Source organism: Nilaparvata lugens, chromosome 3 (genome assembly GCF_014356525.2).
Source record: "Nilaparvata lugens isolate BPH chromosome 3, ASM1435652v1, whole genome shotgun sequence".
NCBI classification, from domain to species: Eukaryota; Metazoa; Arthropoda; class Insecta; order Hemiptera; family Delphacidae; genus Nilaparvata; species Nilaparvata lugens.
In genome coordinates this window covers 69127755-69151180 of record NC_052506.1, presented here as the reverse complement: position 1 = coordinate 69151180, position 23426 = coordinate 69127755, and the positions used below count along the sequence as shown (strand labels likewise).

Sequence of the window (23426 nt, the reverse complement as noted above, 5' to 3'; positions counted from 1 at the left end):
TAAATAATAAAAAAGTGTACCGAACAGCGTTAATGACCAGGGGTCAAGTGAACGCCACCATTATTCCTGTGAGCCGGGCGCTTATTGGTGAAAGATCGTCTCTACCAATGAGATTTGCTGTTCTAAAAAATTAACTATAACCAGGAGCAGTATTGTTTTGGGACTGGCTAGTGTTTTGTCTACATTGAACTGAATCGTCCTAGTCAGTCACTCATCATCCAGCCGCGCATAGTGAAGTAAGAGGTCCTCATATTATGAATTTCCTCATGAGGCATGAGGCATATATTATTGGGTTACTGCAGTGGGGTCATTCACCAGCCGTCCAGCAGAACTCATGCAGAAAAAAGCCATGAGGATAAAGACCTCCTCAGACTTCAGGGAACATTGCTGGCCTTTCTTCTGGAGTCTTGGAATTCTCACTAGGGGTATTCACAATGTTGTTTTAGCTAGCTAAAGTTCTATTTGCTAATTCTGGATTGTGAACGCCCCATCTAAAACCAACTGCTGAAAGCTAACTGCAATAGCGCTCCAAGCGGATAATTTGTGTAACTCAAAGTTTTTAACCTTATTTTTGCTACCAAATATGGCCGCCGTTTTAACAGAGTTAGCGGACTCCATCCTGTGCTATCTGCTATCTCTTCTACTATATTTTTTCTAACGTACTACTATTGCATTGAGTTAACACAGACTTAGCAAATAGCTGGAGTTAGCGAATGGCTCGACTTAGCCAGCTAACTCCAACATTGAGAATACCCCTTTTGTGTACAGCCAGTATGTACTGCGCTCAGTGATGTACATGAAGGAAAACTGGGATCTGCTTCACAGAAGAGATGATATACATCAATACAATACCAGACATGTTGCTTCATTGGAAATACTTTGCAGCAGACTGGCTGGAACTTGCAACAGCTTCTGAGCACAAGCTATAAATTTTTTTAACAGCCTTCCCAAGGAGATGCAAGACAAACCAAACTCCAGGTTCTACGCAATAGTGAGGAGCAAACTTATTGAAAGACCACTCTATTCGTTGGGAGAATTGAGGGAGGAATCCCTTTTTTGCAGATCCAGCACTCCACAATATGAATAGCCATGCAGCTTTTCTAAATGTATATGTCAAAAGATTTTTTTGACGCTGCTTATCTGGAGACCCCAGTCCTTGGGAACGACTTCAAGTATTGAGGAGGATAAAGCACTGCTTTTCTTCTCATTTAGAGATTTAGGAGAGATTACTAACATTTATTTTTAGGTCTGGTACTTCTGTAGTCTTCAATAGCACCCAGGACAGCGGGAATCATCATTTCAGAAGGTGGCGTTCAATCTTAATCAATAGGTTTTTGAAGTTGAGTTCCTTATTTTGTCTAAATTATACTACGGTCTCATGCTTCAGGTTCTCAATGGAAGCATACCTTCCTTAGGGTAAGATCACTTTGAATGTACGTATGTACAAGTGCATGAGAGATAATGCGTGACGAAGCGCGCAGATGAGAAATAACATCTTGAAAGAGTTATAGAAACACGTTGTGACTAACCTGCTCACACTGAAAGTCACCAGCTAGTGGCACGAGTTCAGTGTGAGTGTTCCTGTGGCTCTTTCCAAGCTGCCCATTTCAGTGAGGAGTCTACCTGTGGCTGCCCTAAAGCGAAGGTTGAAGCACTTCTTGCAGGAGAATCCTTTCTACTCACCTAACGAATTCTTTGAATGTGACAGTGCACTGGTGAGTAGATATTTTGACTAATTTTGGTGCTGTGATGTCCGCTCTGGTTTTTGCCTTTTATGTTTTTTCTTCTGACTTGTCTCTTGTGAGCATGCCCTGCATGGTCACCTTATGGACAGAATTTCTATTATTTTGTTACTTAACTGCGCGCTTGGTCATGCATGATATCACGTGCACTTGCATATACATGAATCTAATGTTCAATGTGATCATACTCCTTAGGCTTGATGGCAGCTGGTTATAGTATAGGCCTACATGAGTAGGTCTTATTGAAAGACCACTCTATTCGTTGGGAGAATTAAGGGAGGAATCCCTTTTTTGCAGATCCAGCACCTCCACAATATGAATAGCCATGCAGCTTTTTTAAATGTATATGTCAAAAGATTTTTGGAGAGCTTTAAACTTCTCCAATGTTGAATTGGATTTATCAGACATTACAATTGTCTGATCTGTTGTACCACTGCGGTCTTATCTATGCATGGTCTATGTTTCAAACTGAGTTTGTCTGTTATGAGCATTTGAGTTTATTTATTCCTTTACCTAAATTATAGGTGGAATGAATACCCCAGCTCATACAATGAATAAATAATGAATAAGTTATACTACCGTTTAATTTCTAAAATAAAGGTATACTAAATGAAAAAACTAACGTTTTAAAATATCTTATGAGTAGTGATTTTATTGTTATTCTCCATACTTCAACTGAATAAGAGCAATAGTAATATGATATGAAATGTTAAATCATTACAATAAGCAATTAATGTCATAAAATAAGCAATCAAATTGTAGAAAAATGTGAAAGTTGGAATTTACGTAAAAATCATAATTATTAGGTTAACACTTGGATCAATGTTGAATTACCAATTTGAAACCTACGCTAACTAACTCACTTGAAACAGTTTTCATAGATTTCACATCTTAATTGGAATAGTATTCACTGTCCAGGTCCAGAAAGAGATTTATCCATAAACTTCTTCTTTGCAAAGCACAGCCACCATTTAGATGGCTTATCATTTTGATCAAAAGCAATCTTACACAATCTGATGCCGGTTTCTAGACGCAACTGTTGAAAATATTGCCGCATCAAATCAGCGTCACCAGGATTTGTAGGTTTAGCATAAACCGAATTGAGAGGATAATTTTCATCACCAGGAATATCAAACTTAGAAATGCCTAATGAATGCAATTCTTTCTGCCCCTGTAACTTTTGGGAACACTTTTGAAGTTTTTTCAAACACTCGGTAATGTATAGAGTAAGATAGATAAGAACACGATCAGCTTCATTCTTAATTTCGTATGTTCTGAAGAAAACATTTGCTTTAAAATAATATAATGCTTCATCGATGATATCATATTCCTGTGTGGTCATAGGTGCAGGACCGCGGCACTGAGTACGTAAGGGAAGAACAGCCATATTTCCGACACATTGTGTATATTCTGTGAAACTGGAATGATATGCAGGCATTTTAAAACTGGAGATAACCTATTAAAAATATGAAGACATGGATATTATTGTCTATTTGAACTATGAATAATCTTATTATTTTAACCACAAAAGCTTCCAGAAGATGCAGAACAGCAGAAGAAATCACAGGTTACCTACTAACTTCGAAGTTGGGCGTAATTGATAACTTGATGATGTCAGTTAAGATCAAGGAAGTTCACGTACAACTTGATCAAATTATGACTATAATATCAGAAATAATTATTAAAAACAAAAACTAAATTAAATATATCATCAAAAAGGAACATTAATGTTAAAAGATGAATACTTAATTTTATATCAGTAAAAAATAGGTGGCAAGACTGTGAAAATCTCAGAAACAGCTGATAGTCAATAATTACCTAATAACCTAGAATTTTGAAAAAGCTGTGTTCTTCATATATGTGTTGTGTTCTTAGTGCAAAATTTATGGATAAAAACAACTTTTTATAGGATTATAATTAATGGATTTTTAATTGTTTGTTTATGAACTAAAATAAAATATATGCACACTTGATTTACTTTACTATTGAATTGGAAAATCATGTCTACAAGATGGTGAGCTGCTCACTCATTTGTACCGTATACCGGGACCGGGTTGTTAAAAATGTTTTATCTTATACAGAGTGTCCTACATAATTTCACTGGCGCGCTTTACCCGATCGATAACTCGTCCGGTAACATTCGCCCCACCATCAACAACCCTATTCTCGGTCTGACGTCGAAACCAATTTTGAATTTATTTTTGACCTCAAGATGGTTAAGAAATTGGTTACAGAATGGCCCGCTCTCACACTATAAAAATGTCATCATACTTTTTAAAATCTTAATGCCTGAGAGATGATAGATTCAGAGTATGAATACTTTTATTGTTAAATATCAAGTATATAATATTTTTTAATTAGTGATTAAATTTTATGAATGATGTAGGCCTAACTCACATTTATATATTTTTTAGTCTATTTTGTCTTTTACACTTGTTCCATTTTGGAAATATTGAAACAATATACGAATTTAAATTTGAAACATTGGCAATCGTTCAGTAATTATTCCAGAAATAACTAATCCTTGGTGATGATTTTCCTCATTTCCATGAGGGAAGACCCCATGTCATTCATATCTATTCCGGCCCAAGTGTAAGGGAGCCTCTTTTCGTGAAATAAGAGTGCCTTGCCTTCTAAGATGGTCAAGAGGTATTTTCATTTGATTTGTTACTGCGCATTTTCCATAAACTCCAATTTGTATTTTTATTACTCTGCAGTGTCAAAGGAGTGCTATTCTGCTCTCTTACTGGTGAGTGATTATTTTATTTATTGCAACAAAAAGGAGAGCAAAATTTACGGTTAAACACCAAACATTATGTTTCTTTTTATAGCCAATCATGTGTCACAATCCAACATATAGCAAGGATATAGGTAATATAGCAACACAATCCGATAGCAATGATATTTATGACTTTTCAAGTAATATGCTCAAAAAAATTATAAATTGTATAATAATTCCTCTTACCTATTGTATTAATAAATGTTTGATAGAAGGGGTATTTCCAGAAATGCTAAAACTATCTAGAGTGGTGCCCATCTATAAGAAGGGTGAGAAAGATGTCCACCAAGTTACCGCCCAATATCTCTCACACCGATCCTATCAAAAGTTTTAGAAACTATCATCCATCTTCATTGTGTGATTACTTGAGTAAACATGACATACTGTCAGATGTACAATTTGGATTTAGAAAGAACAAGTCTACCATCAATGCTATTGACTCCATGATTAAAAAGGTGCTCAGTGCTTATGAGGATAAAAATATGCTCTGGCCACATTTTGCGATCTCAGTAAAGGATTCGATTGCGTGATCGCGATGTGCTTCTGAGTAAACTGGTTCATTATGGCATTATTGGTAGCAAATTCAATAACATTTTCGCCTCTTTCCTCAGTGACCGAAAACAAATTGTTTGCATAGGAAAGGAAAAATCTCAAGTGAATGAGATAAAAAGTGGGTTCCGCAGGGATCGGTCTTGGGTCCATTATTGTTCATATTGATGATAAATGATCTGCCACTCTGTACAAGCAATGCTGATACTATAATTTATGCGGATGATACAACTTTTATTAATGTAAGCTCAAATTTCGAAATCCTCCAGAATGAAGCTAAGAACAGTTTGTCTGAGGCTTCAAAGTGGTTCAGAGCCAATGGTTTTTTCACTCATGAGGATAAAACTCAAGAAAATATTTTTAGCTTGAAGAGTTTACCTATGGAGAGCCGTTTGGGTAATGTCAAATTTCTAGGTGTTTTTATTGACAGCAACTTTCATGAGAGCCTCACATTAAATATATTACTTCCAAATTATCCAGAGTGGTATACTTGCTGAGAAATTTGATAGGCTGTGTCCCCACGTCTTATGTCAGATCAGCATACTTTGCTTTTTTCCAGAGTATAATCGCGTATGGGCTTTTACTCTGGGGGATAGTCCACATGTTCAAGATATATTGATAATTCAAAAAAAGTTATAAGAATAATCACAAATTCTGAAAGATTGGCTCATTGTAAACCGTTATTCGCTCAAATAGGTATACTGACAGTAATAAACCTGTATATTTTTACTTGTCTCCTATATACAAATAATAACTTGCCTAATAATCTGCTAAGGAGAATATACATTCCCACAACACTAGGAGTAACGGAAATATAGAAATACCTTTCTGTAGGCTGACTAAATCTCAGGATAGCTATGAAGTTGTTGGAATGAGAATGTTTAATAAATTACCACATGAGTGGATAGAAGCTCCATTTCAATTATTCAGAAATAGGCTACATAGCTGGTTAATTAGAAATCCTTTTTATAGTGTGAAAGAGTTTTTCGAATTTCAACAATTATTCTTTAAGATGAACTATTTTATACTATTTCATCCTAGTATTCATGTTTTTTCTTATAACTATGTAATATTTTACGTGTATGTTATTTTGACTGGTGTTTCTTACATTAACCCTCCATGTTATAATATAGGTTGACTATGTTTGCTAAACAATAATTTCTGACGTTGTCCATAACTATTGTAATGTTGAGCGGCAATAAAACTATATTTATTTATTTATACCGTTACTTACGTATTAATTTCTTAACATACGTATATCAAGTGTTTGTCTTACTTTTTTAGGTATCCTCTGTATCAAAAAGGCAATCCACAACTACGAGTTTTTCTACCAAACTTCTGGATGAAATTAGTTAAACCCACGGTTGAGCAACCAAAAAATGTTGTACAATTCATCACTTCTGTTCAAATGACAAATCATGATATTAAAAACTACCTTGAAAAGATATATAAAATACCCGTGATAGAAGTTAATACGACTATAGTTAGATGGGTCAGTTTTATCTCCCTTCTTGAAGACTGGTACTGTCTTTGCAACCTTCAGCTCATCAGGAAAAACGGCCTGTAAGAGACACTGATTAATACAAGCAGTTAAAGGCTCAATAATAGACAGTATGATGTCCTTAATAAATAAGCTAGACATATAATAAATGTCTTTACTTGAAGATTTGCTCAAGCTAGTCACAATCCATAGAACATCCTCACACGTCACAGGGCGTCAGGTCAGGAGCTGAGAGTCTGGAGGGCGAACTGAGGCAGCCAGCAGGTCCACCGCCACTGAGGAGGAAGCTTGGATCCCCCCACGGATCCTATGAATCGAGTCAGTCCAGGTGTCATGCAGATCATCCGCAGAAACAGGAATAGTAGATGGCACTGAAGAACCCGCACTTGCTCTGATAATACTCCAGGCAGCCTTGCACTTTTTGGGAGACCGGTCAATTTGGGAACTGCAATCTGGCCATCCTAACTGCCTGCTGGTAAGACTTTTTCAGGCCAGAGTAGATTCTCCTCGAAGATGGAAGTCTATCAGCTCGAAATTTCTCATATGCCACAAGCATCAGGTCACGCAAATCAAGCAGTCCATCTGTGACCCAGGCCACTCCATGCCTCTTACTTTGTCCCTGGAGGATCCTCTTTAGAGGAAAACAGCCATTGAAGATGCACAGGAACTCATTGAAGAATGATGTAAAATTCAGCTCAGCACAGGGGTGAACCAACAGCAGGTCCCAGTTGATGTTATCCAGGAGCTGGAGGAAACGTTGCTGTCCACACTGTGTAATGGGCCTCACCCAAACATGCCGCTGATGCCTCACAGGCTCAGACACCAGACCGGACACCTCAACTGTGCATTCGAGTTCCAGGTGGTCACTGAGGAAAAGGTTTAAGGGAGAGCACCTAATGCAGTCATCAATCCTCAGGGTTGAAGCCACATTGTCCAATATTATATGGCATCGAGTCTAGTGGGCTGCCAGTTGGCCAGATACATGTCCAAGGATCGAAGGAGATTGATAAAATCTTTAGCCCTGATATCAGCCTTCAGTGTTGTGGGTTTGAAATAACAACGGTGTTGTGGGAAACGAAATAACATGGTCTCAAATGTAGCAGCTTTTACAGTCACCAAAGATGTCGTCGTAGCCCTGCCATATGCTAAGCTGCTAAGATCACAGAAATTGGATCGGTGTCGTTGAGTGTGAAAACCGGTACTGTATTGTGTGCCGAAAACCGGCTAATATTTGGCGACGAGAAATCTGTGAATGACAAAACAGCCAATCAAGGAATCTGTTAAAAACATATATAGTACACACAGTAGTCTCAGAGATATCAACAGTTACAGTAATTCCAGTTTTTCAAAATATTATAGTCCGGGTCATATACCTTTGCCTTTCGGCGGAGGGCCACTAGACTTTAATACTACCCATTCAAAAATATCGACCTCAACTCTGTAGGAAGCTTCCTCCTTCTAGGGATCTAGGCACTCTGGAGCATGTTTTTCTAAAAGTACGAATATCACCCCGCGAACCATACCTTGCATATTATGCCGTTTCAAAGTCACGGAAGCAAAGCTATGGGACGCGTACTATACTAATGGGATTGGAGGAATAATGACGTTTAAGAATTAAGAATAGTCTAGATTAGGGCATGGTGTATCGATGTTGAAATGACAGTATATAAAGTACTAAGACATTGTGTAAAAATTTCCCTTTTTGAGTCGTGAAGGTGACTATATAAAAATCCATATTAAATGAAAACAACTTGATGTTGTCAAAAACACTGGTTTATTTAAACTAATAGTGGAAATGATAGGACTACAACAGAGTTGCCGATTTTCATATTTCCACCACCTTAATATATAGTAGATAACATGATTCAACTCTTCCCGGAATATCTTATTTATTATTAATGGTTCCTTCTTATTAATAATGTTCAATTATATTTTATTCGACAAAAAATATTTATTTCAATAATTTAATAATAGATTTTCATAATTGAGATTGAATATGTTGATAATTCATTACCTATATTCTACTGTTATGGTGTAGCTTGTGGATGTTTATAAATTTTCGGTTCAAATTTTTTAAAATCAATATTATTGAAATTATTAAGCTTTCAAGTGTATTCTTTGGCCTTCTACCATTACTAAATTCGAAATTTCCTTATTCCTTTTTCTTCATCAAAGACCAGTGAACTGGATAGATGGCGTCATGAATTTACTTTTAAGATGGCAGGTCAGGCTATGTTGTCCTTGTGTGCATCGAAATATTCACTCATGGTGTAGAATGGGTTATTCTTCAGCCACGTCACTATTTTAATTTTGAAGTCACTTCCTTGCAGATTCCTCACATTGAAAGGTAGGTAGTTCGTTGAACAAGCGAAGGGCAAAAATGGGGAAACAGTCTTTCCTCTTACTAGATCTGCAGTGTGGAATATCCATTGCAAACCTCCTCCTTGTATTATAACCGTGTAGATCCGATCTAAGGACTTGACTGCTCTCGGTGTTCTTGACATGCAGCAAACTGAAGAGTATGTACTGGTTGTAGATCGTGAGGATGGCCAGTTCCACAAAGATGGGTCGACAGTGCTCACGATACCCCACTGATGTGATTACTCGAAGTGCCTTCTTCTGGAGCATCAGCACACTCTTGCAGCCCGCCGCATGTCCCCACAGTAAAAGTTATTGTTATCATATGTCAATTATTCTCAAGGGGTATTCTCGGATCAGAAATGTGACACACACATAACCTTTTGGACTTCATTATCATTAAAAAGAGGAATAGTAATTAAAAAGAGGAATACAAACTAAGCAAAATTTTCATTTTTCAGATTATAATATCTATTATTATAGTTCATTGTAAATTTTTCTTGATAAATAGGTAAACGTTTGATTGATTTCTACATGGTCTAAAGACAATCTGGAAACGATGCAGAGCTAGAAAAGGATAGATATATCTGTTTTGTTCAATGACAGCAAACCAATGTTAATCAGTAGCTTTCTTAATAACGTGATTTTCACTTTATTGTAGTATTCTTGTAAATAATCTCATCTACAAATCAAGCATGTGGTTATTACAGGTCGAAATCTGCAGCAATCGCAGTAATGAATTTCATTTATGATCTTTATCATTTACTATAATGACTACGGTATAATTATTTCTCACTTGACATGCTTCTTAATTAAAGCCTCCACTTTTTTCAGGGGAATTCAAGAAACAACCAGATCATCAGTATGTCATCAAGGATGATGATTACAGAAGAGCACTTGTCACATTGGTAATTATTTCGATTTGTTGGACAAACCGTCTTTATTACGATCTTGAAATGAAAAATAACTCAATTTTTCTGGGACATCAATAATAATAATAATCATTATTATTGATATCAATAATCATTATTATTGATATCAATAATAGCGTACTATTGACAATAATTTGTAATATTCCCTTATATATTGTAATATAATATATAATTGAATTAGCGTAGTAATATCCTACTTTTGACTTGAGGCATAATTTGTTGTCCGTTTGTTCGACGATAACTTACCATATATTTGATCGTTTTCAGCAATTAATTTCTAATTTTCAACAAACATGCAATCAATAACTCAATAGCACTATTCGGCATTTGAACGAGTCTCCAGCACAGGGGGCTCAATAGCATATATTATATTATTTCCAATATATATATAATATTGTAATATTATGGAGTGGCCGTAGTCGAGTGGATCAGATGCTGGCTTTATGATTCAAAGGCCCGGGTTCAAATCCCGGCCCGGGCAAGATATTTATTTTGGGCCACTCCCGTGTTTCGGATGGACACGTTAAGCCGTCGGTCCCGGCTGCCTAAAAAGCAGTCGTTAGGTCATGTCAGAGGCCCTGAAATTGATCAGTTGCGAAAACTCTGACACCAGACCTGAGCCAGCCCGGTCACTCGAAATTATTTTTATTGTAATATTATATATTTAGGTAATTATTTCGATTTGTTGTACAAACCGTCTTTATTATGATCTTGAAATGCTTTTGTAATTGTTCCGTGAAATTTGTACGCTGAATGAATACATATGTATATATGTGCAATATCATACATGAAAAGTAAATAAAAACGCTATTAGGGAGTCTACTCTGGAAATTCTAATGAGGTTCAATTAATATTTCAGCCACGCGGGGCAGAATTTGAATTTCCAGAAGTATTTCCGGAAGAAGTCAAGGAGAAGGAAGATGAAGCTTTAGCAAAGCATAGAAAAGAGCTGCGTAAAGGGTATGTGGGCTTTACTTCCAAGTGTAAAAAAAGGCCAGGCGTACCAGGTTGGTTTGGCCTGTAATGTGTATAGTATGTATAATCTTTGTAATTATATAGTAACCAATAAACTTTTCTGAAAATCTTGATTTGTTTTAAATTGAACACGGAAAGCACTTGCCAAATTTGTGATGAGACTTGGTGGTGGAACTAATTCAAATAGGAGGTGATGCCAGCTAAAATCAACAACAACTATAGCTACCAAAAGTTCAAAAATCAATCAAAAATAAACTAATCCCATGAAACAATCATTTCACCTTGGATCCTGCCGGACTTAACATGTAGTCATTGTTGGTTTCATCTATGAAATCAGAAATCATAGTTGAATCACTCGTACTTGTATTTGGCTACTATGAAAATTCCCCGAACATCAAGTTTTAATATTAATTTTCCATTCTGGATTTTCCCATTCAACTTATGAAAAAGTTCACGGTATCATATTGTAATCTGCTCCCTCCCAGTATTGAGAATTCTCTTTTCTGAATAACGAGTAAAAGTTCAATAAACAACACTATTATATCTCTAAACGTAGAGCATCCATAAGGTGTAATAAAATAACTATTATTTTTTTGAAATATTAAAATTTTGTTTAATATATAATTTGATAACAATTTTTATTTTTCGATTCCCAGTGAAATTGTTATAACATTTTTGTTTTAATGTTTTTTTTTTTGAAATGTATATTACATTTGCTGGCCAGGATAGCTGAAACGACTAAGGCGTTGCTTCCTTCAGTCTGCTAGCGTTACCTGGTCGTGGATTCGATTCCGCCGGTAGGCATGGATCTTTGATCATCTAATCAAATCACCCTCGCACTTTTTATTATCCACACACAAGCATGTGAGCATAATCCGCAATATGAAAAAGTGTTTTATAAAAACCAATGATTTTTGGGTTTATCGGATTGATCAACTTATTTGAAAATCCTTCATTAAAAGGTGAGATAATATATTATTCTCATCTGAGAATTCTCTCATTTAGAAATATTGTTACATTAAATTCATGCTTAGAGACTAAACACGGATATATTGATAGCTCCCATAAGGCTCTCAAAGAACAAACACTCTTCTAAGTAAATTATTTGAAACACCTTTTTCTCATTCATCAGAACGCAAATTATGACAATTTTTATTAAGAAACATAATAAATTATCCAGAATTAAATTCATACCTAGAGACTAAACACTGATAAAAAATTGATAGCTCCAATAAAGCTCTCCAAGACCAAACACTTTTTGTATTTAGTAAATTATTTCATATTTGTAACCACCTTCTTCTCATTAATCGGAACGCAAATTATAACAATGATTAGGAAGAAACATGATAATTCATCCAGAATAGTTTCTTTCCTAAGTTCAGATTTATTAGTTGTAGTCCAGAATAAAGGCTATGTTAGTAGTTTAAAACAATAAATCACAGTCTAGATATAAATACAGTATAGATATAAATATCAACATTACAGAATTAAATTAATTGAACAAGCGTCAGCGAGTTCTTACTCAAGGCCAAAGTCATTCTTCGTCTGCTTGTATGTTCTACAATAACTTTAGAAAAAACTGATCAATCAGTTTCAAATTTTGAACACGTATTCTTCGAACATTTTTACATGGCATGTTCGTTGGACAACAAAATTGACTTACTCCTTCGTCCTTCTTCGGGATATAAAAATAACATTGAAAGTACATAAGAAAAGAATTTGTCGTGATCTATAATTTTAGTCAGCTGGAATTTATTGCACACGCTATTTCTGTAGTTTTCCCATTTATTTAAAAAAGCTGATGCTACTTGGTAGTATTGACTGCCTGTAACATACGCGTAATTAATAATATTACTTCTGATAGCAGTTGCTATGACGTTGACAAATTCGTTATGACAAATGTTTTGTTCAAAGTGTTAAATTTGTAATTAGAAGCTACTATTAGTGTTCACCAACACTTTATTATTCAATGTAGGTACTCATTTTATTTCATTCTTGTATCATTTATTAGTATCTTTAAATGTTGAGATCATTGAAACGGTTCGAGATATCGGGTTTCGCCATTAATTTTCTTTTGAAATTCTGAATGGAAATCATGTATCACATGACTACGTTCCCATTTGAAAAAATTAAGTTTGATTCTAAATGAAGCTGAAGCTGAAGTGAAGTTGGATCCATATGACGGATTCAAGATGGCTTCAAAGTTTTGAAGCGACAGAAAATACTTTTTTCAATTGGAATAGGATCCCCATGTCTCCCCTACTGTCATTTCATACTTGTAAAAGAAATATTTAACTGTTTCCATAATAATTCTCACCAACCCTGCATAATTACAAGTTGCGGATATCAGAGATCAATACAACAGTTCATAAGCGAGTTCTTCAACCCAGGGTTACTAGTATACTATGCATTATTTGAATTTTGGTAGAGGTTATTCAGTATTCAGGCTTCTGAATACAGATGATATCAAAAATCATTAGATTTCACATCCTTCCTATTTTAATATCTAATACATGAGTATTTCGTCATCAGGGAAATTAACATTGTCGTCAGTCCCTCTGAAGAGTTGGATATAATTAATAATTCTATGATTATCATTGATGAATATATAGGAAGACATGGATTCAACTTGAATAACTATTGGTTTAAAATCTGAAGTTCCAAGGTATACAGATCTGGCCATCAGACATGACTGAGTAATAGTTGGTTATGTATAAATAGCTGCCCTGCAGGAGTGGCCTCAGCTGCTCCTTCCTGGTTAGCAGCTGGTCACAACACTTTATCATCAAAGTCGGCGTTATATTGTCATCTTTTCTCAAATCCGCCAATTTAAATGCAGATTTGCATTGTCTTTGAAGCTCGACTTCAATATATTTATGCCTGAAAACAATGACCAGATGATAGTAAATCGAATAATTAATATGTGAAACATTGATTTGAAAACCAATTGAAAAATTCATTTATAAAATAAAGTTGTTTAAAATAATGGGAATCATAAGCTAATGATCAGATAAAATACTTAGACTGGACACTAACGACAGGAAGTGTGTCAAGCAGGTGTGAACAGAATAAAAAAGACATTCACGCGAAAGGACCCGAATGTAAAAACAGCTGTTTGTAAGCAGCTTCTAACATAAAATAAACAACCAATAACAATGAATAAACCACTGGGAAAATACAAATTATAATGATTTAAAAATATACACCCTTAAATAGCAGCGTAGAAAAAATAAACAACCAAAAATTGAAGATACAAAATCCTAACCGCAAAAAAATTGTTCAAAACTTTCTGCCATGAAATATGCATGACGAACATGTGTGTTCACACATGCCCACCACTCTTTATCATGTCGTTAGCGGCCACCCTAACTCACAAACGCCATGAAACAAAAACGATAATCGAAACACATAAATAAAATTGTTATAAATTGTATTTAACAAGAAAAGTTACTTAATTATGAGTTAGGTGTCAACATAAGCGCCTATTTAGCTTGGGTGCACTTCTAGTCACTGGAACTTTCAGGAGCAGCCCGTCAGCAATTATTGAAGTTGCTCTTGGCTTACTGCCATTGAACATTTTTATTATGGCAGAGGCACGGAAATCAGCCTATCGACTGAAAGTTGCAAGCCAATAGAGAGAAGGCCTGTCTGGAACAGGCCACTGCACAATCGCCAAAGCTGTTGCTCACAGCCCTGTGCTTGAGATGACGTCAGATGTCATGAGCACGGAGTTCGTTTTTACTAAGCCTTTCTCTGTTAAATTCTGCTCCAGAGAGGAGTGTAAGTTTGAGGAAGGGCCCTATCCCAAAAGAGGCAGCCTTGTCTGGTACACAGACGGTTCTCTCATTGTAGGGAAATCTGGCTACGGGGTGTACAGTGATTCACCTAGAACACAAGTCTATGCAAGTCTGGGACAACACTGCACCATCTTTCTGGCAGAGATTTGGGGCATCATGGCTTGTGACAACATAGGCATTGCCAGGCGCTATTGCAATAAGCATATATTAATCCTGTCAGGCAGCCCTCAGGGCTCTTGACTCCAATGAAATCAAGTTCAAATTGGTTTGGGAGTGCCACAAAACGCTTAGCAACGCTCAACTCTGCTGCATCTTGGTTGGGTACCTGGCCATGTAGGCATAGGATGTAATGAGCGTGCAGATGAACTTGCTAAGCGGGATTCTAGTATACCATTCCTTGGCCCAGAACCGGGCTGTGGCATAAGTAAAACAACTGCCTTCCACACAATAAGTAAATGGTCCAGGGACTTACAACGCCAGCAATGGCAGGGTCACCCTGGTCAAGCAATTGGCTAAAGGCTGCTGGAAGACGCAAGCCCTCGTTTCACCAGCTGGCTGGGTAGAGGTCACGTCAAGCATGTGATTGCCCTGATAACTGGACTGGACATGGCCACTTCAGGAAACATCTCCACACAATCGGACTCAGAAATGAAAGCCAGATGTGTAGGCTTTGTAATCAGTCTGAAGAGACTGCTAAGCATATCATACTGGATTGCGAAAGTCTTGGAGCTAGAAGAAGGGCTCTGTTTGGCTGTAAGCAACCAGATGAGGAATGGGATGTTGGTATAGGGGAAAAACTCCTGGACCTTGTAGAGAACACGGTAGTTGGTTTGCCTAACTAACATAATTTTGGGACACACACTAAGCTTTGGTTGATGTGTGAGGTTCTTTGAACCTTTGGATCTTTGAATCCGTCCCTTCAAAACATAAACATGGGTGTCAACATTGTGAACCAACAATTAATTATTACTGGATGTTCAACAATCAACTAAAAATCTACAAAAAGTCCAATGTCAGGGAAAAGCTGCTGCAACAGTTGAATATTCTTAGGACGGGTTTCAAATTCGGGATTTAGGTTGGTTCTAGACTTTGAAGTTCTAGAAGTTCAGAAAATTGGCTTTCCAAAACGGAGCGTAGTCGCAGTGAAAAGTTGCTGCGAAATAAATTTTTACTTTTTCATTTCTATAATATTGGAAACGTTTTTCCTTGACGAAATGAAACATTCCTGAATAATTCAAAATACCTAGAGCTTTACACTATTTTCTCTTTATTTTATTTTGTGTTCAATTTTCTAGTTTTTCGAAATTTAATTTAAACGTGACTTTGACTATGACTACGCCCACTATCTCCGTAAGCAAAGCTGTAGTGCATTCGTGTGACGTCAGCACAGGTAGAGCTCCTACACCAATAAAAATTCGTTGATTTCAGCTGATCTCTATCAGCTAGTGTTTTTATTGGTGTAGGAGTCCTACTTGTGCTGACGTCACACGAATGCACTACGGCTTTGTTTACGGAGGTAGTTCTACGCCCAGTTTCGGAAAGCCAATTTTCTGACTCCAGCTGTTTAAAGTCTAGAACTTAGCTGAATACCGAGCTCGGAAACCAGCCCTTAGTGAATTGAAAAACTTGTTTGAATTGAAAATTACCAAGAATAATTTAAAAACTTACGACTTATATTGTTGTAGTAGATCAGCTGCCTGTTTCATGTTGTCTGTTATGAAATTGACTAGAAGAAAAGCTGGACAAGAAGATGGAACAATAAACTGTCCGGTTGGTGAAACCATCAGGGGACCAGCCTCACTGCAAGTAACAACATTAGCAAATTGAGCAAACCCACTAACAATATTATTATAGTATCCATACACAATCGGTTACCAGCCAAACTGAATTCCGATTGAGCAGGATTCGTAAATCTTGTTTTTTCTCTTTGAAGTAATTTTTCTCCCGTTGAAAAATATTTTACAACAATACAGAGTGATTATAAAAGGACTTTACAACTTTGAAAGCACATAAATATTTATTGAAATTAGTGTTAAATCCGGTGAGCGAGGTGGCCATGCAATTAGCCCTTTACGGCCAATCCTACGAAGTTGAAAGCGATTGTCTAGAAAATCCCAAACTTCTTTGTGGACGGTGCACCGTCGTGCTGAAAGTAAAAGGGCACTTGTTCAGCATGACGGTGCACCACCTCATTTCCACGGTGAAGTGTGGGATTTTCTAGACAATCGCTTTCAACTTCGCTGGATTGGCCGTGCAGGGCTAATTGCATGGCCACCTCGCTCCCAGGATTCAACACCGATGGACTATTCCTGAGGGGTATCATTAACAATAAGTTTTATGTTTCGCCTCTTAATCTTAATGATCTCCGAAATCACATTCGGATCGCTGCGGTTGCACAAGTTACGACTGATATGCTGGTACGAGTGTGGCAAGAAATCGATTTTCGGTGGGATGTATGTCATATTACCGACGGCTGACACATCGAACCAAAATAACACCCACACCTTAAACTTGAAAGTGTTTTGTAACAAAATGACACCTTTCTCAATTGTGTAAGTAATTTTAATAAATATTTATGTGCTTTCAAAGTTGTAAAGTCCTTTTATAATCACTATGTATTCTACTTTCTTATTATTCGCAGTTTCTTGAAAGATTATCAAATTAAAGTGATACTCACTTCCAGACTTTCCTTTGCTGGTTAGTTGCCAAGTGATTTGTTTAAAGGGATTTGGCTTACTTTTCGAAGTGTTATGTTAAATTTGCTTTGTTTCTCAGCAATAAAAAATAATTTATTAGGAATGGTAGAATCATTAAAATGAATCATACAAATTTCTAATACTATTCTCACTCAACAAATAATATTAACTAATTGAGATTTACGAGAAAATTTATTATTATTACTAGTTTATTTTTGATTAATTCATTTACTATTGAATGTCTATAAAATTATACCATATTCATAAACGATTTTTCTATTTATAATCAATTTTAACCAAACATGCTTTTTTATGTCCAATGCATGCATCTCATAGAACTTAGAATTGTTTCAATAGATAAAATTATTAATTAATTTAAATTGAATTAATTCAATTATTATCTAAAAATAGCAGAACACTAAGCAATTATTATCCTGAATAGAACATTAATATTTATATACTAATTTCATAATTTTGTTTGTACTATAAATTTTTACTTATTTTAATATAAAAAACTTTAACCCTATATCATTGAATGAAGTTTGTAAATAATCTTTGCCTATTAAGAAATTATTCAATGCATAAAACTTCATTGTTTTAATTGTATTAATTGTTATAGTATTCTAATTTGTATTGTAATTGTTTTTGATGAATAAACTTTGATTTGATTTTTGATGAATAAGCAAAAATTTAAACTTACACAGTAACAAAAATAACGCTAATACCTTTCAACCACGATTTGAAATTGGCTGAGTGATTGAGGCCACTGCTTGGGATAGCCCCTCCGACCCTGGTAGTCTATTAAAGCTGTCGTCAATCGACGAAGATTGATCTCGTATTGTTTGGCCATTGTTGTAGGCTGGAACTTCCTACGAAGAAATGTTAGGAACTAGTTTAGAAATGTTACAATAATAGCCAAGATAGTTCAGAACACATTTGATGACGGTTTCAATACGTCTTTTGTGTCATAATGGAAACTAATTGAAATCACTGGGTTCTATTGATAACATGAGAAGTAGTTGGCTCGAAAATCAAGATCATAGTTGACAAGGTGTAAAATTTCAATAATGTTTAAATAAACGGCAATAAAAATCAATATTAACAGTTCAAAGTGAAATCTTGAGAATGTGGAAATTGAATTAGATACATACAAAACTATATATTTTGTAACAAAATTTTTCTTAGAATTCTCAAAATATAAAATCATTAGAAAAATGAACTACCGTATGCTGATTTTTATAACAGAGAACTTTCGAAAAAAGTCAAAACTACTGTACTAAAAAGAAATACAGCTTACCTCCTGGCTACTTTTATTTCCCTCAGAACCTGTGAAACAGCTTTTTCAAAGGCAGGAACTGATTGGAGGACAATGTCATCTTTCCATACGTTTTTTATGAACTAGAAAATTGAAAACACAAATATATTATTTACCATGTACCAAGTTGGGAAAAGTAGAAGAAACATAGATTTTACTCACTTGAAAATGGCATTAATATCTTGAAACATGTTATGAATAAAAGTTTTTAAAAAAGGATACTTAGGCCCGGTTGCTTTAACCGTGATTAATTTCACGAGAACCAATCAGAGAAGGCGTTTTCGAAAAGACAGCTTCTCTGATTGGTTCTCGTGATATTAATCTTCATTAAAATTTAACCGGCTGTTGTGCAACCAGCACCTAGATTTTTAATTTCATGATAGTTCAATTTGCATAATGCTAACTATTCACCTATCATATTCACCCAGTGTGCTTCACGCCTAAAACTACTGAATCAATGCACGAGAAATTCAGTTCAAAACGACCCTTTTTCAGAAAGGAATTTAGTGACTGGACTAGAAAGATTGTTAAAATTATTACCATGAACCTATATATTTTCAATGGAAAAAAGAACATTTTGAAGTAATCGATTAAGATAATTTAGGATTAGGATAGATAATTTTATTGCCTAACCAAATATAGGGTTGGATAGTAGGCGTACATTGATAGCGTATAACATGTTGTACTTACATCGAGCCAATTATGTCTGACTTCGCCTCTATTTAGGAAGATTTGGCCATCCAGGGTGACACCAGTATCATTTCCAAATACTAATCTTCTTCCTGCAAAAAATATGCAAAATTACAAATTAGTCTACTGTACAATAAATTATCTCAAATATATGTTCATTATGAACGTATTAGTGAAATTTTAAATACTATTCTTTCAAATTTTCAATCTATAAACATCCAATAGCAATTTATTTTTGAATTTGTTACCGCACAGTGTTTAAGCAGGAAGAAAATAATCATCTAAAGAAAGAAATTTCCAAAAAAAAATCATTTTTTTGTGATTTATAAATGGCAAGTTCAAAGTTTTCATACTAAAAACTTTATACTTTCTAATTCATTCAATTTTTCAATTCAATTTATTTTTACACACACATACAAGTTTTATAAAGAGACTAACAAAGAGATTAACAAAAACAGATATACTCATTGATTCAAGAATTTAGATACACTGATATTCATTAAAATTATTGGGGAGGACCAACAGGCACAGCCCAAAACTGTTGCTCCCCCAAATTTTCATTCATATACTATCTAGTCCAGAAAGAAAGTTATGTTTCTCACTTCATAAACTTTGTGTTCAATTTACTGAGCAAACTATTCTTATGACTACTGTTATTACTAGTTTATATTCGACTGGTGCTGACTGCACTGACCTTTGAGGTGTTGGACACTGTCAGCATGCTGTTCGACAAGGGCGTTGAAGCTGAGCAGACAACCGCGGAAGTGGGCGACATTCCAGCCGCAGTCCCACGTGATGTCGGTGAGACCAAGTCGGTCAGTCAGCTGGTGACGTAACCGCTCTATGTCGGCCACCACCGGTCGGTTGGCCAAAGTCTTGGCACGTGCCGTCTCGGCCACGCCTCCCTCAAGCCACGCCCTGCACACGTCCACTGCCTACACTAACCTCACGTCAACTTATAGTCTACTACCGACTTGGATGGATATGCGGAGCAGAGAAAAGTAGGGATACAGCGGCGGCGATGTTGCCGTGCTAAAGCAGTCAGCGTTCTGTATTCTTCATTGGGTGTTCAACACCTCATGATACGCATACCTAGTTCAACTCTCTGAAAGCACTCCATCGACTGAGTCTGATCGTCAACTTGGCAACTGCGCTTCTTTCAATGACCCTATTCGTCACTGTAATTGGCTGATCTTCCTCCATTTCTCTGCTCCGCATATCCTTCCAAGTCGGAGGTTGTTTTAATTCTACATTAGTGGCTCATCAAAAGCTAGTCATTCAAGTAAAGGCTTGTGCACACGTACGTATAGATTCGCGCGAACAATCGTATGTACACATGCCTCGGCATTCACTGTACGTCCTTGTGGACGCGTTCCACGTATGCCTCGGCATTAAAAAAGCTATCTGATTTGCAGACGACACGAAGACATGATAGATGTAAATTCTCCACAACAATGGTGTCATTCTATCATTGAAGATAATTATTACAAAATGCAGCTGTATAATTTATTTCAATGACTTGTATAATAAAATCGAAAATAAAACTTAACAAACGATGTTGGTGGGTTGAACGATTGTAGGTTGAAGTAAGGAAATAAATTGCTACATGACATGAGATATGAGATTGTCAATTCAAACTTTATTAAGATTTCAAAACATTATTTTGTTAATATATTGAATATAATTCAAATAGTTATCCAAACAAATGATACCATCATGAGGGAAACAATAACTTTACAAGAATGATTGGCCCTAACTTTGAGATTCTTGGCATTAGGCGATTCATCTGTTGATTTCCAATATCTATTCTGAATCTCAAAAAAAAAATCTACAATAATTCCAGAAGTTTTTATGACCTAATCAAAGCACTTAACACTGTCCTACAAAATTGACAGTCTTCTTTAACGAAATTAGCCATAAATTGAATCAAATACTGAATTGCTGCCCATTTTAAACTAACTCTGCTCATACACATGACAAAACAAGATTCTCTAAAAGATTAGCTTCAAGATTTACCTTTAAGGAATACTACTAGTTCAAAGTTTGAATAAATCTCTCTATGGATAGCCTAGCTATCTAAAACATATAATATCATATTGAAGATTACAATTTTAATTACCAACTCTGATTGATAACATAAAACAAATACAAGATGATTTGATAGCCACAGTAAGATAATATGTGAGCTATAATTTTTTGTAAAAAACCCTGTAGAGAAGCTATTTCCACTTAAATTATGCAGTTTTAAATTTGTTAATCATGATACAAATTATATACTCCATGCATGTTTCTATTTAAATATTTGACAATCCACATATCCTATAAAATTACAAAAATCCTACAATTTTCAATTAGTTATTGGATCACAATTTGATTTGTCATTCATTAACCTAATTCATTGGAATTAGGTTATGGCGCCTTCAATGTTTACGTTTTGCTTCACCCGTATGGCAAAAACGCGTCCACACGTCCATTCAATGCTCGCCCGAGGCGCCTTTGAGCACGCCAAAATATCGACAGGGTTCCAGTTCGCCCACATGCCTCAGCGAACAGTGTCCAGACGAGGTAATGCTCACCCGAGGCAAACGTACGTGTGTACACCATTTAACAGTATAGATTCCACATGAAGCGTTTTTCAGTTGAATTAACAGGACAGGAAGCAATCAGCCAATTGGGGAGCTTCCTGTCTTGTCGTGTGTGGCTTAACAACAATGACAAAACAACTTAATGATTGAAAACGGAAAAACAGGCTTATAGCCCTTACTATTCCATTCCCGAATTTTGATTGCATATTAGGCCAAAACAGGTTATGATTCTGGACTAATTCTGGTTATAATGTGGCTTGGCCCTAAAGAAGAGACTAAACTATAGAACTATTCCTCTTCAATAGGCCACACAAGCTATAGTCATAGAGAAAACATAGGAAAAGTTATGATATATTTTTTTCTATGCTATAGTGTACCGGATGTGTGAGATTTTGTACTAGTCGAGAAAATAGGATCACGCCAATTAGTGCCTTCTATATCAAGATCACGTGATTGCTTTGATGGTTCTGTTAGTGAGTATGAACATGATAAAATATGTATGCTTTGCTCCTCTGCTTTAATTATTGCTTTGATGGTTTAAAAGCACGCTGTACACGGGACAATTTAAATGGTATTTCCGATTCCGTGTTCCCGCAATAGCTACAATCAACCGCACGAAAATAGTCCGATAATTGGAACGGCTGAGTATCTCCTCAACCCTTCGTACTCATAGACCTTGCCAATTCGTCAGGTGTATTTTGAAAATACTGTATTAATTAATTCTCATTTATAAACAGTTGGGCAAAACGGTGATCAACTCTTATTTGGCAACGTTACACTCACCTGTTCCGATTTCCATCGGACTATTTTCGTGCGGTTGACTATAGCTGTCGCGGAGCACAGAATTGGAAATGCCAATTCCAAATGAGTTCCGATCATTTTCGATTCCGCGTTCACGCGACAGCTAGTGGAAGCAACTATAGTGGGCGACAAAGAGAGTCGATTGGATTGGGGTGCCTTATTGCCAATACAATGTAGCAACATACTGTATCTGCCATGAATATGACGAGAGTGAATATGTCACAAGAGAATAAACATATTGAGCAAAATCGTATCTTTATTTGTTCAACCGTAGTCAACATAAGCCGTTTTGGGTGTATCCCGTGGCTTAATTTTGTATATGCATGGTTTTGTAAATATTTTTGGTGAATAAATAAATATAATTATCTATAAAGGTTTAGTAGTGGAAGATTATATTGATCAACATAAGGTGAACGGGATATTTTTGAGCCCAAAATTTAAGTGGTTTTATTCGTTATTATGTGAATTTAGAGTTTGTTTCTTGTTTTTACGAGAGTTTTAGTGTCAATCTATCCAAATTTTAAATTGTTTGTTTTATTCTAATTTATTTTCAGATTCGTGATTTGGTGTATAAATTAAAATGGACATAACCTACGTAGCCTATAATATTTGGACAATTTGAAACTAAATTAGGAAATTGAAGAAGTTTTGGGCAATAGCCTGTTTTTTCTTTTCCGATCGTTGTATTATTCTTGGTAACCTAATA

The 23426-nt window shown here is 35.8% G+C and overlaps 3 protein-coding genes across 5 annotated transcripts in view; 1 reads left to right on the top strand and 2 right to left on the bottom strand.

Moving 5' to 3' along the window:
* Nucleotides 1-2503: 2503 nt before the first annotated feature.
* LOC111052133 (actin-related protein 2/3 complex subunit 3) lies at nt 2504-3326 on the bottom strand. The gene has a single exon (XM_022338764.2). It carries the CDS (start codon nt 3178-3180, stop codon nt 2650-2652), a length of 531 nt encoding a protein of 176 aa, XP_022194456.1. The 5' UTR covers nt 3181-3326; the 3' UTR covers nt 2504-2649.
* A 52-nt stretch (nt 3327-3378) lies between these two features.
* On the top strand, nt 3379-10949 carry LOC111052132 (39S ribosomal protein L23, mitochondrial). 3 transcript variants are annotated; one of them, XM_039424412.1, is made up of 4 exons: nt 3379-3756; nt 6355-6554; nt 9758-9837; nt 10721-10949. In XM_039424412.1, exons 1-4 carry the CDS (start codon nt 3743-3745, stop codon nt 10883-10885), a joined length of 459 nt encoding a protein of 152 aa, XP_039280346.1. In that variant the 5' UTR covers nt 3379-3742; the 3' UTR covers nt 10886-10949. The 3 variants fall into 3 exon arrangements, with proteins under 3 accessions (XP_039280346.1, XP_039280347.1, XP_039280348.1); XM_039424413.1 differs by lacking the exon at nt 3379-3756 and adding an exon at nt 3878-4052; XM_039424414.1 differs by lacking the exon at nt 3379-3756 and adding an exon at nt 4250-4491.
* Nucleotides 10950-13267: 2318 nt separating this feature from the next.
* Nucleotides 13268-23426, bottom strand: part of LOC111052138 (T-cell activation inhibitor, mitochondrial) — a 32109-nt gene continuing 21950 nt past the window's right edge. Inside the window, exons 5-10 of the mRNA XM_022338768.2 lie at nt 20029-20252; nt 19335-19426; nt 18627-18727; nt 18055-18198; nt 16302-16433; nt 13268-13716 (exon numbers count right to left, since the gene is read on the bottom strand). Coding sequence (XP_022194460.2) covers nt 13482-13716; nt 16302-16433; nt 18055-18198; nt 18627-18727; nt 19335-19426; nt 20029-20252 — 928 coding nt within the window. The 3' untranslated portion in view covers nt 13268-13481. The remainder of the gene's footprint in view (nt 13717-16301; nt 16434-18054; nt 18199-18626; nt 18728-19334; nt 19427-20028; nt 20253-23426) is intronic.

Coding starts and splice junctions, on each gene's coding strand:
- LOC111052133 (XM_022338764.2), bottom strand. CDS start 3,180: ATGCCTGCATATCATTCCAGTTTCACAGAATATACACAATGTGTCGGA.
- LOC111052132 (XM_039424412.1), top strand. Junction 6,555..9,757: donor AGAAGTTAATACGACTATAG/TTAGATGGGTCA, acceptor AGCCTCCACTTT/TTTCAGGGGAATTCAAGAAA. Junction 9,838..10,720: donor GAAGAGCACTTGTCACATTG/GTAATTATTTCG, acceptor TTAATATTTCAG/CCACGCGGGGCAGAATTTGA.